Source organism: Perissodus microlepis, chromosome 7, assembly GCF_051167445.1.
Source record: "Perissodus microlepis isolate ML-2025 ecotype Zambia chromosome 7, ASM5116744v1, whole genome shotgun sequence".
Classification (NCBI taxonomy): domain Eukaryota; kingdom Metazoa; phylum Chordata; class Actinopteri; order Cichliformes; family Cichlidae; genus Perissodus; species Perissodus microlepis.
Genome location: NC_140467.1, coordinates 21,401,695 through 21,417,386, shown reverse-complemented (window position 1 = coordinate 21,417,386; position 15,692 = coordinate 21,401,695). Strand labels below are relative to the sequence as shown.

General features: G+C 39.0%; 2 protein-coding genes and 1 non-coding gene across 4 annotated transcripts in view; all 3 read right to left on the bottom strand.

Annotated features, from left to right (window-relative positions):
- Positions 1 to 2,356: 2,356 nt before the first annotated feature.
- Positions 2,357 to 5,194, bottom strand: rps13 (ribosomal protein S13). Its single transcript, XM_084934128.1, has 6 exons — positions 5,135 to 5,194; positions 4,592 to 4,640; positions 4,414 to 4,492; positions 3,326 to 3,495; positions 3,029 to 3,129; positions 2,357 to 2,430 (listed from the first exon to the last, which is right to left on the bottom strand). The coding sequence occupies exons 1-6, from the start codon at positions 5,155 to 5,157 to the stop codon at positions 2,397 to 2,399; spliced, it is 456 nt and encodes a 151-aa protein (XP_084790254.1). The 5' UTR covers positions 5,158 to 5,194; the 3' UTR covers positions 2,357 to 2,396.
- Positions 2,765 to 2,897, bottom strand: LOC146383034 (small nucleolar RNA SNORA19). Its single transcript, XR_014800948.1, has one exon. It is a non-coding gene; the product is annotated as a small nucleolar RNA SNORA19 (small nucleolar RNA).
- Positions 5,195 to 6,951: 1,757 nt separating the features above from the next.
- Positions 6,952 to 15,692, bottom strand: part of pik3c2a (phosphatidylinositol-4-phosphate 3-kinase, catalytic subunit type 2 alpha) — a 44,526-nt gene continuing 35,785 nt past the window's right edge. For both annotated transcript variants that reach the window (XM_084934125.1, XM_084934126.1), the window contains exons 21-33: positions 15,520 to 15,612; positions 14,780 to 14,909; positions 14,395 to 14,531; positions 14,057 to 14,226; positions 13,158 to 13,314; positions 12,429 to 12,538; positions 11,746 to 11,953; positions 11,520 to 11,644; positions 11,126 to 11,243; positions 10,957 to 11,038; positions 9,428 to 9,534; positions 9,185 to 9,310; positions 6,952 to 8,990 (exon numbers count right to left, since the gene is read on the bottom strand). In XM_084934125.1, the coding sequence (XP_084790251.1) occupies positions 8,808 to 8,990; positions 9,185 to 9,310; positions 9,428 to 9,534; positions 10,957 to 11,038; positions 11,126 to 11,243; positions 11,520 to 11,644; positions 11,746 to 11,953; positions 12,429 to 12,538; positions 13,158 to 13,314; positions 14,057 to 14,226; positions 14,395 to 14,531; positions 14,780 to 14,909; positions 15,520 to 15,612 (1,746 nt within the window). In that variant the 3' untranslated portion in view covers positions 6,952 to 8,807. The remainder of the gene's footprint in view (positions 8,991 to 9,184; positions 9,311 to 9,427; positions 9,535 to 10,956; positions 11,039 to 11,125; positions 11,244 to 11,519; positions 11,645 to 11,745; positions 11,954 to 12,428; positions 12,539 to 13,157; positions 13,315 to 14,056; positions 14,227 to 14,394; positions 14,532 to 14,779; positions 14,910 to 15,519; positions 15,613 to 15,692) is intronic.

Below are 15,692 nucleotides of genomic sequence, written 5' to 3'. Positions count from 1 at the left end.
AATTATTTTATAGAAGAAAGCTGCAGCGCTAATTTCAAACAGATGAACACTGAATATGAGACAGGATAATACCACAAAAACCCAGCATTTATTACTGGCTGAGCCTAATTAAACTGATGTTATACTTAGATGTCAACAAATGCATCACACCTGTGGAGGTTCTCCATCCCTTCTTTGAGTGAGACCAGTGATCGACATTCAGTTTGAAACCACAAATGGGGTTGGGTAGGTTAATTCAGCAGCAAAATTACTGCTCCTTCTGCTTACCTATCCATTTTGATCAAATTTGGTTAAATTATACACACTAAATCTGTAAAACCAAATACTTATTTAATTCTGATTACAACAGCTTAATATTTCAAAACCGGAGGTTTCTTCCTGTTAAAAGGGAGGTTTTCCTCCCAAGTATTGCCCCACTAAGTGCTTGGTCATAGGGAATCGTCTGCTTGTTGGGATGGCCAATACTTCAGAGCAGCCATTGCCAAAGAATACTGCAGTCCACTTGAAAAAAATCAAAAAAACAAAAAAAACCCTGAGGCCCACCGAATCTTAAATCTTCACTTTGATCAAAATACAAGATAAAGTGATGCATTTCCTTGAGAATTTAATTAGAAAAACATCAACATCATAGGCTGTTGGTTATAAATTGCTAAAGCAACCCAATCATATGCTAAGTGATAAGAGCAATGTGTGACCCACTAGCCAATGGGACACAAAAGTAAATTTAACTTAAAGTAACATCCTCCTATTAGCAGTTTTAATTCACTTTTTATATAAATCAATGAATGTATATAAATATGAAATTGTACATACTTGTAATTTCAAACGGCAGATTTGCACCTCACACTTTGGGAGCCCCTGCTATAAGGGGAACCCCCCAACCCTGAAAAAACCCTATATGATTTTGAACTTGGGCACAACCTGGATGTAAGCCCAGTAAGTAATCACTGTGTTCAAGTTTCACTGTTATAAGAGGAGCAGCAATGTGGATTATGGAGGGATCAATGGGCGGACATCTTACCATTGCATAGCTTCATCAGTCTTTGCTACACCACGTTAACACAGGCAATTTAAATACAACTTACTGTCTTATGTCACGATGAATAAACCAATATGAACTAAATGTTGTTTGTAATTCTTAAAAAATACATGCGAAGGCCTTGACACATGGCCTGAGGAAATTCAATGTCACTTCTAGAATCAATAGTCTTTTAGTATCTTCCACATATCACGCTTTGCACACTGATGCCACAAATAGAATGAAACCTCAATACTTCAACTGTTTTGCTCTAACTGCTGGGTAAATTTTAATAGTTAAAATTATATAGTTGCATCTTAGATTATTTAGTACTTCATTTTTGTTTAAAGACACAAGCTTTAAAAATAGATCCTGAAATTCCTCATAAAATGCTGTGAATGCAAACTACTCTTCATGTATTCAGCTGCTAGTTAGAAGGAGCTGTATGCCTGCCTGTTTTCAATGGTACCCTGTGAAGTACCTATGATCTCAAAGAGGACCCAAAAACAGCACTGTTGGTATAGATACTATTGCGATGAGTATCTAATTCAAAAGTAATTTTCTTAGTAACGATTACCTTCCAAATATTGACTTTTTGTGCCAACCCTGAAGGGATCCTACCTTCCCAAACACAACCATGAGCACGTCGGCAGTGTTTCGGGTAGGTCTCAAAATTTGTGGCCATCTGAACTTATAAAAGTCTAATAAAAGTAGTGCTTACGGTGTTCCTTTCTTCAGTTTAAATTCCCCACAATCAAATAAATTAGGACATACTGGTTAGTAAAATGCGCAAAGACCCAAATAACTTCTCTGAAATCAGTCTGAGCCAGGGTGGAATTTGGCCTTTGCTTAAAGAAAAGCTACTCCACTTTATATTACGTTAAATAAACAGAAACAGCCACTGTGGGGAAAAATTACATTTACAGAAAATGTTGAACTTTCCCTGTATTATAGGGCCCTGCTCTCAATGGGCATGTATTGCTACATTCGTTTTCCCCTAGGTGGTAGAGTAGGTCACCTACTATTCGGAAGGTTGGTGGCTAGACCCCTGTCTGTGTGCTAAATATCAGTGGGCAAGATTCTAACCCCAAGTTGCTCTTCCATGAATCAACTAGAGTATGAATGTGTGTGTGTTACAAAGCACTTATGTAGAAAGAGCATTAAAAAACATTGCTTGTGTGAATGAGGCAAGTTGTGTAAAGCGCTTTGAGCGCTCAGAGTAGAAAAGCACTGTAAAAGTACCGGTCCATTTAAATATATTCTTTTTTGTATTCGGTGTTTGGCCTGTATTTCAAGTGCATCCCTAAATCTTAACACACAAAAAGACAAACAAACAACTCCCAATTTAAACTGTTTTATTAATCCAAAAGTGTAGAATTTATGCCACCAGAGCAGAAGCTGTAGAGGACTCACTGTAAACAGAAAGGGGAAAAAACATTAGTAAACAAAAACTTTTGACTTAAAAACAAAAACCCATTAAATCTTCATATATATATATATATATATTTTTTTTTAGGGGAAACGTATAACCATCTCTTTCCTATTACTCACTCATGATTTTTACTTTGTTGTAATTATTTCTTTATATTCAAAATTAAGTTCATGTTGGCCACATAAATTATAACCTGCTTAAAACGCCACATGTGCAAACCTACAAAACTATAGCTGAATAAAAAGGACCAAGTTGTCTTTTTAGAACATCAATGTGTCCATCCACACTAAACCACACATGTACACAAATAGTTTCATTGTGTGAAGGGGACTGGCAGAGACTGCACCAAGTAGCTGCTCTGCTAATTTACCTCCAGTTTTTCTCTAGCACAACAGAAATATCAATACTCCTAATAAACAATGAGGAGCATGACAATGAATTGTGCACTTCCATGTATACACTTAGTGTTACATTACAATACAGTTAAACAATTAGTGTTGTAATAACCGACTTGCAAAAATTTAATTTTCCGATCCAAATAAGAAGAAAAGCATCTCAAAAGCATCACAGATACATACTACTTCCAGTTGGGGGCCAGTACTCTCTTGGTCTTGTAGTAACGGGCCAGCCTGTGGATCCTGCTCTCAATAAGAATCAGGCGGAACTTGGCATCCTTGTCCTGCAAATATAACAACAACGTGTTGCATTCAATTCCCATTATATTTCAAATTTCTTGCATTCCAAAGAATAAAAATCCTTTAAACTGTTGATGACAACATCAAAATTACATTTTTAATTTTACATGGAAAACAAACTCATCTTCCAAGTTATGCTATAGGATCTTGTTCCAGGTCATTGGCCTAGCTTTGCTGTACCTTTCTGTTTCTCTCCAGGTGCTTCCTGACCGCCACAGCCTTCTTGATGAGGTGGTACAGATCCTCTGGCAGGTCAGGGGCCAGACCCTTGGACTTGAGGATCCTCAGAATTTTGTTGCCAGTGACAAAACGTACTTGGGCAACACCGTGGGAGTCCCTCAGAATCACACCTAGAAAGGTTTAAAGACATGATAAAACTGAAACAGGCATGGGATTTTGCCAACAAATGAAGTTTTGCATAAATCTGCCAAAACAGTCTTAAAACAGATTTAAAAAAATTCCAGAGAAATTGAGACTGCATATTGATTCAAAAGCAAAACTAAAAAAAAATTCAAAGTGAATAAATTGTGTTTCCTGGATTTATGTAACACAAGTGGCATCTGGCTAATGTAATTTTCCTAAACAGAGAAAGAGTTGAAGTTTTCTCTGAATGGCATCACATTTTTTTTGTCACTGATGACAACTCATTTTATTCAATGATTGTTTGCACTGTAAGATAAGTTGGCAATAATCTTTGTAGGACTTTTCCAAACGTTTTGATTTGACATGAGTTTCTGTGGAGCCTTGAGGCCTGTAGCTATCAGTCAATAGGAAAATGTATACCTGCTCCATCTTGTCTTTACTCACAATACAGACAATCTATCCTAATTTGTAAATATCAGAAAAAACAACATACACTTCTTATTGTATTATAATGGCTTAGAATGACTTAGTGTAAAAACTTGAGACTAGACGGTGTGTAATACATCTGGTTTACATTGCACTGAAGCTCGGAGGACAAAGAACAACAAGAAGATGATAACAGCAACCCCAAAATTTACAATTATGAGGAAATTCTGAATTAAAAATTACTGCAGAAATTAAGTATAATGGTATCAACATCATGGTCAGCCAAATATCTGGAAGGGCATCTAGCACAAGTAATGTACAGCCAAACGTTTTTAAACTGCTCAGCAATATCTGAGTCTGCCAAAAGTTGTGAACTGAACTGTGGTGCTCTTCAATTATTATAGTCATGCCATGTAATTAATCTCAACATCTGCATGTTGCAGGGAAGAAAAACTACATGAGTGAATGGTAGCACTTACCAATCTGAGAAGGAGTCAGACCCTTCTTGGCCAGCTTGAAGATCTGCTCTTTGACATCATCAGATGTGAGCTTCAGCCACTACAAAAATGGGGGACGGTATTAAAATAAAGGACGTGTGTTCAAAAAAATGTGCAATAATCACTTCGCTTTAGCGAAATATAATGAATGTGTACTCACAGTGGGAACACTGCGCCTGTAAGGCAGAGCTGACTGGGACAAGCCCTTTCTGTAAGCGAGAAACAAAATCCCGTTAGTAGTGATAACTTGACAGTTTGGTCAGAACAACGCAAAAACTATCGGCAAGTCAACAGGCAACGGGGAAAAAAGGCCGGGTTATGCTCGCTTCATACTAGTGCTGGCTTACCGATCATGAATCTTAACTAAATGATCAGTTTACAGTAAATTAACTTTGCTATCAGTAAGAAGAAACACGCGTGGCTTAAACTTTGCAAGTTATACATTTATATGCAACATGATGTACAACTCAGGGAGTTAAAATCGCTTCGATGCGCAAATGTGCTAACTTGGCTATCACAAGCTAGCAAACGGAGAATGTCGACTGACTGTGTACATGTAAGTCAATTTCTCACTTTTAGGTTGAATCCCAGATTTCATTTTTTTACCCCAGTCAGCCACAACATGTTTAGAAGCTATCTCCTGGAAACAAAACCTGTCTACGGAAGGAAAATACCAACTTTAAAAGACAAAAAGAGAGCTCACCCGGGAGCGTGCATGCGACCCATGATGGCGGTAGAGGAAGAGAGGCCGCACACGCGACAGAAAATGGTATTTTGCGCCTGCGTCGGAAATGACGCAATGACGTAGACCGGAGTTTTGTTGACGCTACCTGACGTCAACAAAACTACCCTAGCTCAGCTTTTAGTATCTCCCTCATTCTTCTTCAGTCCGACTGAATACTTGAGTTTGCAATAGCTGAACAACGATACCTTGTAAAGGACGCTAATTTTTGTCACACTGAAACCGCTTTAGTTGGCGCCATTTTTTTCTCAATGCAAACAAAACCTTGAAGAAACTGGCTGCTGACATGTGAGCGGAATTTGTGGGACACCAAGCTCAGTATACATTGTGGAGGTAAACACAGACAGTGGTCCACCACAACATACGAATTTTTCGTAAAATAGCTTCTCTTCATATCTGCAGAAATGAAGGTATTTCTCATCAAGCTGTAGTTATGTAGTACTGTGCAATGGTCTTCATCGACTCCCGATAAAACGGGAAATGGGAGCAGTAATTTAATGAAACGAGGGAACACACATGGGAATCCAGAATATAAGGCTGAAATAGAGTATACAATTTCAAAGAGTATTTGTTGATCACCTTTATTCTTCACGGCAGCCTGAACTCTTGAGCAAGCTTTCTTGTAAATTCAAATATCTTCAGAAATAACTCCAGGCCTCTTGAAGGACACATCCTTTGGAATTTAACTGCCTTTTGTTCTGTTCTCTGTGAAGATGATCCCACACTGCTTCAATAACATTGAAGTCTGAGTGCTGTGGAAATGCGAATGCCAGTCCATGACCAATGGATTGGAAGTGTGTTAGGGATCATTATTATGTTGAAAATGATGCTGTTGCCAATCAGATGATTTTCAGCTGGTATTACACGGTGGATGAAAGCCCCCACAATGTTTTAGAAATGGGTCACTGTTTTAACTCTTTTCTGACCTTCTCCATAAATAATGACAATGACTTAAACCAGTCATTTGAATTTAGATTCAATACACAAAGATCTTTTGCCACTGATTCTCAGTGCAGTTTGTAATATGCAATACTGTTCCTTCATTTCTCTTAATAGTAATAGCTGTAAACCCTTACGTTGAAACTATTTCTCAAGAAAACAGATGTACCCCCCAGATTCTTTATCAGTTATTAGATTATCTCCTTTTTTTCAGTTTAAAGAATACCGTTTACAGATGTTTATCTGCACGTTTCCAGGTTTTCTCAAAGTATCCATAACCATGACAAGATATGCCAAGTTTCTGGTTAATAGTCCTTTAGGAATCAGCTTGTTGGAGGAAAAATACTATTTTACGCCTGTCAAACTGAGTGATCTTTGGCAATTTGCATACATTCAAATGAAGTAATGTGAGCAAAATACATGCAAATAAGACAATGGAAAATTGGTTCTTGTTCAATATGTAGATACCATACTGGTTTCCATTTTTATGCTTGAATGACTCACAGGTCAGAGTAGCTTAAACAAAAACATTCTCAGAAGATGGTTGGGTACAAAGACTGGATTCAAATTGAGGGAAAGAGCAGGCAACGTCCAAATAAAAACTTGAAAAAGCCACTCAGGAAGCCTGAAGAATTATTGTTCAAGAACAATTAAAGAAAAATATATAATAGAAAGGTCTCTTGGAAGCAAAATATAAAAGAAATTAGGGGTAGCTCAAGACATTTGCACAGTACTGTACCTAACTTGCAGGCAAAGAAATTGTAACAATAGAATCAGTAAGCAAGTTTGTGTAATCTACCTTTAAACAAATTTCACACAAAGACCACAATTTTGACACATACGTTCCAAAAACATTTAATTTGCTTTAAGAAAGAAGGATTACAGTACACACTGATCCATTCAGGCAAGAGGTCACCAATTAGGAATAAATAACTGGCCATGTTAATACAAACTATGCTTCCTTTCTTTGTACAGCTGCTAAAAGAACAAATGAAGCCACTAATAATCATAACATGACATTGTCTTGTGGATCTCTAAAAAACTTTTTAGAAACATTTATCTTAATTTCTTTATTAAACATTAACAACAACTTTAGATTCATAGTTAGGCAAGTAGAGAAGAAAGCAGCTAATCTCATGCTCCAAATTCCTGTTCCCTTTTTTGTGAAGACGTTTTAAGGTAAAGTTGTCCTTTCAGTATCTGATTTGTGTCGTTTTGCCAAAGCATTCCCTCAACTAAATGTCACAAAACCTGACTTCACTGGCAGTTCTGGACTTCACTGGCAGCTATTACCATCCAGTGACTCATGGCATTGTTACACCAGTATTAGGCACTAGGAGTGAGTGTGGCATTGCTGCCCAAAGGTGAAACAGCCTCAGGTCCAGACTCCAGAAGTAACTCAGTTCCTGACTTGTGGTTTTGAACCACTTGAAGGAAGCACCGAACAGACTACCAATCAGTGTCTTCAAACAATCATAATCTTCAACCCGAGCATGTACAAAAGCATGTTCTGAAGCTTATTATACAAATTCCCCTTTTAAGGTGTGCTGTGTGAAAACAGTCAAGTAATACCACGAGTGAAAGACCTAGTATTGTGCATTTAGTGGCATTCCACTGTCACAAAAAAGGTTGCACTCCCACACTTAGACCTGCTGTGGAAGAACTACTGATATAGCTTTATAGAATATAGATTTTTCTTTAATAAGGACATCACATTGTTAATAAAATATATCCTGTAATAAGGCCATGTTGAGCGTGAGCACAAACAAAGGCACCTTGATGAAAGTGTGGTTTGATTTACTGTCCTTTTCATTACTTTTGGCACATTTTTGGGGAATATTAAGGTCATGGTTGATTTCCTGGAGCTCTGCTCTAAGCCAGAGGTATCTGCTACAAAGCAGGAAACCCTGATGCCTCCTATTTGTCTATATAGAAAATAAACAAGGAAAATGTCAAAACGAGCCCCTTTTCTATTACTTAAAAAATAAATGTGTCAGCCTATATATACTCTTCTGAAAGTAAGCCGTTTTGGTCCTCTAATATCAAAATGTACAAAACGTTACAGCTCTTTGTTACACTTTAGGAAAACTGAGACAAAAGGAGGAGATTGTTTGTCACAAAAACAATCTTGATTAGCTGTAGAGGGAAGAAAAAAAAGAAATGGTGAAGAATGAAGACCAGGCTCCCCCGTTTGAAGATTTGTGAATTAGCCCGAACGATCGCCCTTTGAGGGCACGTCTGAAGGAGTTTTTCACACATTCACGTCATATGGGAATAACCTCCGCGGCAACATAATTACATGCAACCTCATGGTAAAATTCAGCAGAATGTTGTTGCTCGTGGTATATGTTTGTCAGCAATGAGAACATAAGTATTCTTCTTATGAAATCTTAAGAATACTAATTACAACACGATTCATGTGGAAGAAATTGTTAATTTGGTTTAATAGATTTGAAAGTAAAATATTGCTGATTATTACTGAATGATCGGAATGGCAGGAAATTCATCCATAAAAGAAAAGAAGGAAAAGAAAGAGTAGTGCTGAAGTGAACTGAAAGCTGAGGTGACCACCATTTTCAAGTAAGCATCTGTTGCATTTCCCATATGATTTGAATGCAGCGCTGTTTTTTGTTTGTTTTTTGCTTGAAGAGGCAGAGTCAGAACTGTTGCTTCGGCAGAGGGAGGTGGGCAGGGGTTAGAAGTATGGAACGGCCGTTAGTTTGTACCACTTGACCGTCTCGTTGCTGAGGTCAAAGTCTTTGAGCCTGAGCGTAATGCCACCCAGGAAGTAGTTCTCACGCAGCGACTCAGCACTGAGCACGCTCAGCTGCAGCTCCCGAAGGCCCAGAGTTTCTTTGCTGTAGCCACTGTACACCAGCTGTGGAAGAAGAGAATGGAAAAGTTAGCAAAGTGAGTGTCTTTAGGCAGCTGACCATGAAGTTCTTGGATTTCAGTACCTCAGTAGAACATTTTCATATCAAAAATAAATCTCTAAATATCAAAATAGTCTAACATCATGGTTCTTAACAATGCCATACTAGATAATAAATATAGCTTATAGTATTTCCTAACCATCTCATTGAAGGTAGGATTCCTGGTTTTCCTTGAGATCTTTGTCTTGCGTTTGGAAGTCTTGTGTGGATCTGGAAGCAGGTAAGTCTTCACATACGGGTTGGGATCTGTTCCATCTTCAGAAACCTGACAGGAAAGAGACGGATTAATTGTATGACAACAGAGAGAAATAGAAAAAGAATGAAATGACATGAACTGATCAAAACAATATTTTAAAATATATATTTAATTCTTGAAGCCTACCAGGTCTCTGATGTGCATGACCATGATGAATAGAGTACTATTCCTGTAGGAGATTGACAGCTTCACTTCTCCTTCCACCCGACCAGAAGTGGGACTCAGTGGAGGCTCTGCAACAGTCACACGCCACACATAACTCTCATGAATCTGGAATAGCATGCTAACACAAGGTCTTCAACAATCATGCTGCTATCTATACTAATATGAACTGGATAATGTATCATGTGTAATGTGTCACACCTACAGAGGGTTGAATCCAAAGACAGTCCAAAAATGTGTGAAAATGATGTGGCAGGCTAGCCCACCTTGCCAAACCTTCACTGCAGCAACTCAAAAATCGCACCTATTAGTTTTGTATGCCCCCCATGTGCTTTTATAGATGTTGGACAACAACGGGGCATGGTTCTATTGAGAAGATGGATGGTGTCCTGGGTGACCTCCATACAGATCTGGACCAGGGCATCATGGCGTAGGATGGACCGAACAGAGATGTTGGAATTGGATCGATCGTGGGGGCCAGTGGTATCAATTTCTTCAACCTCAAGGAACTGCCTGCATATTCTCACTACATGAGCGAGGCATTGTAGTGCACCAGGAGAAACCCAGAACCCACTGCACCAGCATAGGCTCTGACAACGGGTCCAAAGATCTCATCCCAATACCTAAAGGCAGTCAGTGTGCTGCCGCCTAGCCTGTAGAGTTCTTTGCATCCCTCGAAGGATACGCCACCCCAGACCTGGGTCCTCAGACCACTGTCATGAAGTCTATTTCTGAATGGTAAAAGACATTCACACCAGTGTTGATCTGGAGGTCATTATGTAGCTCTAGCAGTGCTGATGGGTTAAGGACCTTCTACAGCCATGTTTAGCTCTCCTCACTTGCCTTTTTCCTCAAATCTCCACCATACTCTTAGGGCTTTGCTGGGAAACAAAACAAACCTGCCGGCAGTGGCACGTATTGATGTGCCATCAATAGGAGTTGGACTACTAGTGAAACATCTCTAGGGTCCTGGTATAGGCTCATATCACCAGCAGTGACAGTGACCGTAGCCAAATGCAAAACTAGTTAAAAAAAACAAAACAAAAAAAACCCAGAAAAGATGAGGATGCAAAAATGTCAGTGGCCTCTAACTGTGAAAACATTCCTGTTTTGTGGGTTGTCACATCCTTGCTCATCTAGTGCATCTGTTGTTAATAAGTTTGTGCTGCTTTGCTCTTAACAAAATTAACAACCCCCTTGGATACTTACCTGACCAGATCAATATCCCAGAGGTTTAACTGACTTGATAGTATACGGATTAAAAAGTGTTCCTTTGATCTTTTGTGAGAAATGCATTTTAAATTTTTATTCAATGAACCATTAAATATTTTTGCCTACAAACTCAACAGAGTAACTTGACAAACTGGTAAATTACTTGTCAATATTTATAAACAGTACATGGCTTAATGATAGCACAGTAATGAAAGCAAAAGCACAAACAGTGTCAAGAAAATGACAAACAGTAAATGGAAATGAAAAGTGATGGTATTTACCAGGTGCCTTGGCCATGGCATCCACACCTTCTGTCTTGTCATCCCGCGCAATTGGATGAAAGAATGTGTAGATCAGGTCACACTAGAAGAAGACCAGAAAGACTGAAAATCTATTCCTGATTACTATCATTCCAGTAAACGGAATGTGTTTGTTTGTGTGTGCGTATACCTGGGTAACCTCTGTGGAGCTTCTCATCAGGTTGTGGACATAGTTATTGAGCTCCAGCTTCCTCTTGGCTGCTACTTCTTTAATTTGGCTTCGGCCAAGCACCATTTTGCTGGGGAAACTAGAGAAAAAGAGAAGCAAGGTATGATTAGCTGATCTACTTTACAGAATCTGATGTAACACTTAGACCGGCAGTCACAACACTGATTACAAAAACAAAACAAAACACCAATTCATTATTAGGCTTACAGCAGGATGGCATTTTGGGAGTGTTAGCGAAGATTGCATCATCTCCAAAACATGATAATTAACTGGCCAGTTCACTATCTTACAGGTTTTAATTAGATTGATGACATTGTTGGATGATAAGGGAGTGAGCGGGTGGTGACAAAACTACCTTGGCAGCTTCCAGAGAGGGAAGAGGATAGTCAGTTTATTGTGGAGCTCTTGAAACTCGTCAAAAGTGCGGAAGACAAACTGTGGCTCATTCTGACCTTCCCTCAGGAGTCTCACCACATAGATCTGCACAGAGAGGAGAAACAGCCAGTTTATAGTTTGGGCAAAATCCAGTATGAGACGAAAAAGGAAAATGGAAAACAAAATGAGACTTCACTGGTACTCACATAGTGCTTGTCTGGGTTATATCTCTTCTGAAAGGAGAAGATGGAGGCGTGGACGATGCGTCCCTCTTGTTTCAGAGTATATGTCTTCGGGGAGAAAGAGAGGATTGGCTCGTCATTGGCCGGCAGACCAGAGAATCGTAGCTGGGCAAGGTTGTGGATGAAGAAGTTGAACTTGGTGGCCACACTTCCTAGACTGGACTCTATGAGCCTGGGACAGTTAGAAAATAAGGGGAGGAAATCTGCATTAGATCAGGTGAAAATGAAACAAAATATTTAACATGCCAAAGACACAATTTTTAACTATGCTCCCTTGACCTTTGGCTATGTGAAGAAATAAACATTCAAAGCACATTTCCAGTTTTAATCCAGTCTGACTGGTCTTTCAAAAAACAAGCATGCCTTGTTCTGGTTGTACTTTTGTTGTGTTGTTGCATAGTGAGATAGCAGCTATTCCTGTTTTGCTCCTAAGCATGTACTGCCACCTGGTGGACTTTTAGTATCTGACATCTTAAACCGTACACAAAAGTATATCTGGCTACAAAACCTGCCACGTACAGTGGAATGAATCAGAGAAAAGTATTAAAGTTGAACAAAAATGTGCTAAAAAAACAAACAATAAACATGTCAAAAATGTTTTTAGTTTTGTTTTTTGGACTGGAGGAGACAGATGTTAATACATTTACCTGGTAAAGAAGATGGTGGCTTCAGCATCTGTGTTGTGCGGCTGCAGTGCATCAAACACATACTTTAAATCTTGAGAGCCGGTCAGCTCTGGGAGACCTGATGACATCATCTACAACAGACAGAGAAACACATGCCTGATATTTGAGGTGAATACCACTTGGTGACTTTTTTTGAGTTATCTGAAGTAGTTTTCTGCATGTTGGCCCACTTATTACTCAGAACTTTCTAACTCTGCTGTGTGTTCAGTTTGGAATATGTGCTTACTGGTGCTGCTTAATTGCACCGACAGGTGTGTCTACTATTTTGTTTGTCCAATGTATAATCAGCGAGGTCAGGCAAAGAATCAGTATAATTCAGTTCAGTTCAGTGACACCAAGACTGTCTCCTTTAGAAATGCAATAAACAGAGGTCTTTTCACTTAAGCAGAGCCTCTAAGTTTATTGCACACAAATTTCTAGGACAGAGAGGCGCTGATTTATTATGAATGTTCTTGGTTTGCATATCTTGTTATTTTGGCTCTTGCAGGTGTAAAAGAAAACAAGGTGACAAAAAGGAGGCCAATACCAGTAATAGGGACAGATGAAGATGTTAAATGACACAGTCAGCAGTACAAAAGTACAAGAACAAAACTCGTTTTACCATCTATGTGTGTATGAACAGCTAGAGTGCTATGTACTATGCACAAGTGTGTACTCGGGTTTGTTTGTTTTTTTTGTTTTCTCTCTCACCAGTGACAACAAGTTAAGGAAAAGCCCGGAGTTCTTGCGGATGAGGTTGTAGGCTTGGCAACACAGGTCCACAAACAGCTGGAAACGGCTGGTGGGCCGCTCGCCTCCGTTAATGACGTACGCCATGTCAGAGGTCAGAACAAACGGAGCTCGGTCTCTGATGGGAAAAAAGGGTGGAGACAAGATTTGACATCAGCTTCTCATAAAAGAGCAAAAAGTTTTTCATCACTTGTTTAAACCTCTGGTAAAACATGGCCTAAATTGACATCCTCCCTCACGTAAACACTAAAAAAGGAGTATGTATGAATAAATAAATAAATAAATGAATGTATAAACATTTCAGCAAGAAAATGTTCCAAGGCCAAAAATAGAAGAGTGTAGTTGTAACAGAGCCAACCTGTACACTGTGTGAAAATCTCAGTTAAGAATCAGGTCATGACTGAAAACACACATTAATCTTACTGTGCTCAAAGTCATTATCCTCTGCTCCTGAAATACAGTCACCCACAAAGGAATTGTGGGGCCTTTGAGCACAGGGATGTACTCTAATATTTTACTATGCACAAAGTCTTCGGTGGGGTAGGTATATAATTTTTCGGGATTTGTTTTGTTTTTTCACCTCATCTTGGGTGCTTGACATACCTTTTATCCATAAAAGTGAAGATCACACTTTTTAAATTGTTTGTGACAACTTAACACATTGGTTCTAAAGGCACTCAAAACAAACAACAACCAAAAAACACCTGTGTGCTGTGGGAGTCCCCTGGGAACTACGAGGGTTGTAAATCAATCATATCACTACGGCACACCTTCAAAACTTGATAGCGCGACAAAGCAGACTTTATCTGACAAGCAATTTCACACTTGCATCCATGATACATGTGAGATTTGATCATCACCTCTTGAAGCTGCCAAACATCTGGGCATGGCCCAGGAATTTGCCAAAGTCGATGTGAAACATGTGACCAGTGGAGCGCAGCATGATATTATCATTATGGCGATCACAGATGCCAAGCACGTAGGTTGCAACACAGCATCCAGCACAAGAGTAGATGAAGTTCTCCGAAGCCTAAAGGAGAGGAGAAAAGGGTATTTTAAGCATGGCTAAATAAAGCGAGTACTGCAATGAAAAAAAAAAAAAAAAAGGTTGCATGTTTGGATTAAGGATTCACATTTATAAGGGTCAAAGGTCAAACAGACTAACAAGTGCTTTAAATTTCATGAGAATATGTATCACCTTCTCATACTCATCCTCAGCGGGGTTGTACTTGCGAAGCCATTCTGCCAGTGGTTTGTCCTTAAAGGATCCTGTCACGCCGTACTCCACCTGGATCTTTCTGAGGGTGTCAGAAGAAGGCACCAACTCTACCATACCTACACAACAGCAAATCTTTTATTAACACTACACTGGCCATATAGTATATTTAACTGTAAATGTGGCAATTGGTTTACTCAACAAATTAGCTACATGGCAGGAATGCTTTCTATTAATGCTAGGAGCAATTTCAGATTAAACAGACAAAAAGGTGTAGGAGTATTTTTAGTACACATGTGTGCTTGGTTTGTAAATGGATATTTAAAGCCGACTGACGGGAGTGTGTCTTTATGTGCTTGTCTGTTACCTTTGTCCTTGCCAGTGGAGATGCATTTGAAATTTACAATGCGGAGGTCTAGACCCTCCTGCAGCCAGATTCGGTCCATGATGCGAATCATCTGCAGAGCCAGCATGTCCTGCCTCAGGTCTTCTCCGACCTGATGCATGCAGGTAGATCAAGAGAGAGCTAGTTTATACACACATAGGAAATCTTTTCTACTCTGTGCAATAAGTCTTTACAAAATTTGTCAATCAGAGAATCCTTAGCACTACATCTTTTTAGTTCAGTATAGTATTTATTTAAATACCTTGCACTGTTTCTTACAGTAAGCACACTATACACAAGAATAATTACATATTATTTTCACCCATTTTTATTTTATTGAGGCACTTTAATTATCAAGTCATTTGTTTTGTTATTCTTTTTCTGTTGAGATATTTAATTTTATTAAAATACATTATTTATGGAAATATTTGTTGTTTTATTAAGCCACTTCATTTTGCATTTGTTGTTTGAGTAAACTGTATCTATCAATTACTGGTTGGTTTAAACTTCAGCCACCAGGGGGTGCAGTGTTCAGATCAAGACTATGTAAACAGTTACAACATGTTTGTGTGCTACTGTGGGCTCCACTCATAAAACATGCAAACATGCATGAAAGATACACTCGAACCTGTTCTCAGGCGTTGTTTGACTTACTGATCAGTGTACTCATTTTCAGCATTTTACATTGGGCGTGTGTGATTGTGTGTCTGCGCATACACTACCTTGAACATAACATTGATCTCTTCTCCCAAGGGGTCGGCGTTGACCAATGCCAGTTTGAGGGGAACAGCGTTGGAGTTGAAGAAGGAACAGGCCTACACACAAACAGCAATATCCTCTGCATTACATCACACTGTTATGTTGTCTTCCGAGACACATCCCAAAGTGATTTAGT

What these genes read in the sequence shown, in the direction of transcription:
- rps13 (XM_084934128.1), bottom strand. Translation starts at nt 5,157, where the DNA reads ATGGGTCGCATGCACGCTCCCGG. An exon ending in GGTCGCATGCACGCTCCCGG is followed by an intron (nt 4,641 to 5,134) that starts GTGAGCTCTCTT and finishes TCTCGCTTACAG; the next exon opens with AAAGGGCTTGTCCCAGTCAG. An exon ending in CTGGCCCCCAACTGGAAGTA is followed by an intron (nt 2,431 to 3,028) that starts GTATGTATCTGT and finishes TTCTGTTTACAG; the next exon opens with TGAGTCCTCTACAGCTTCTG.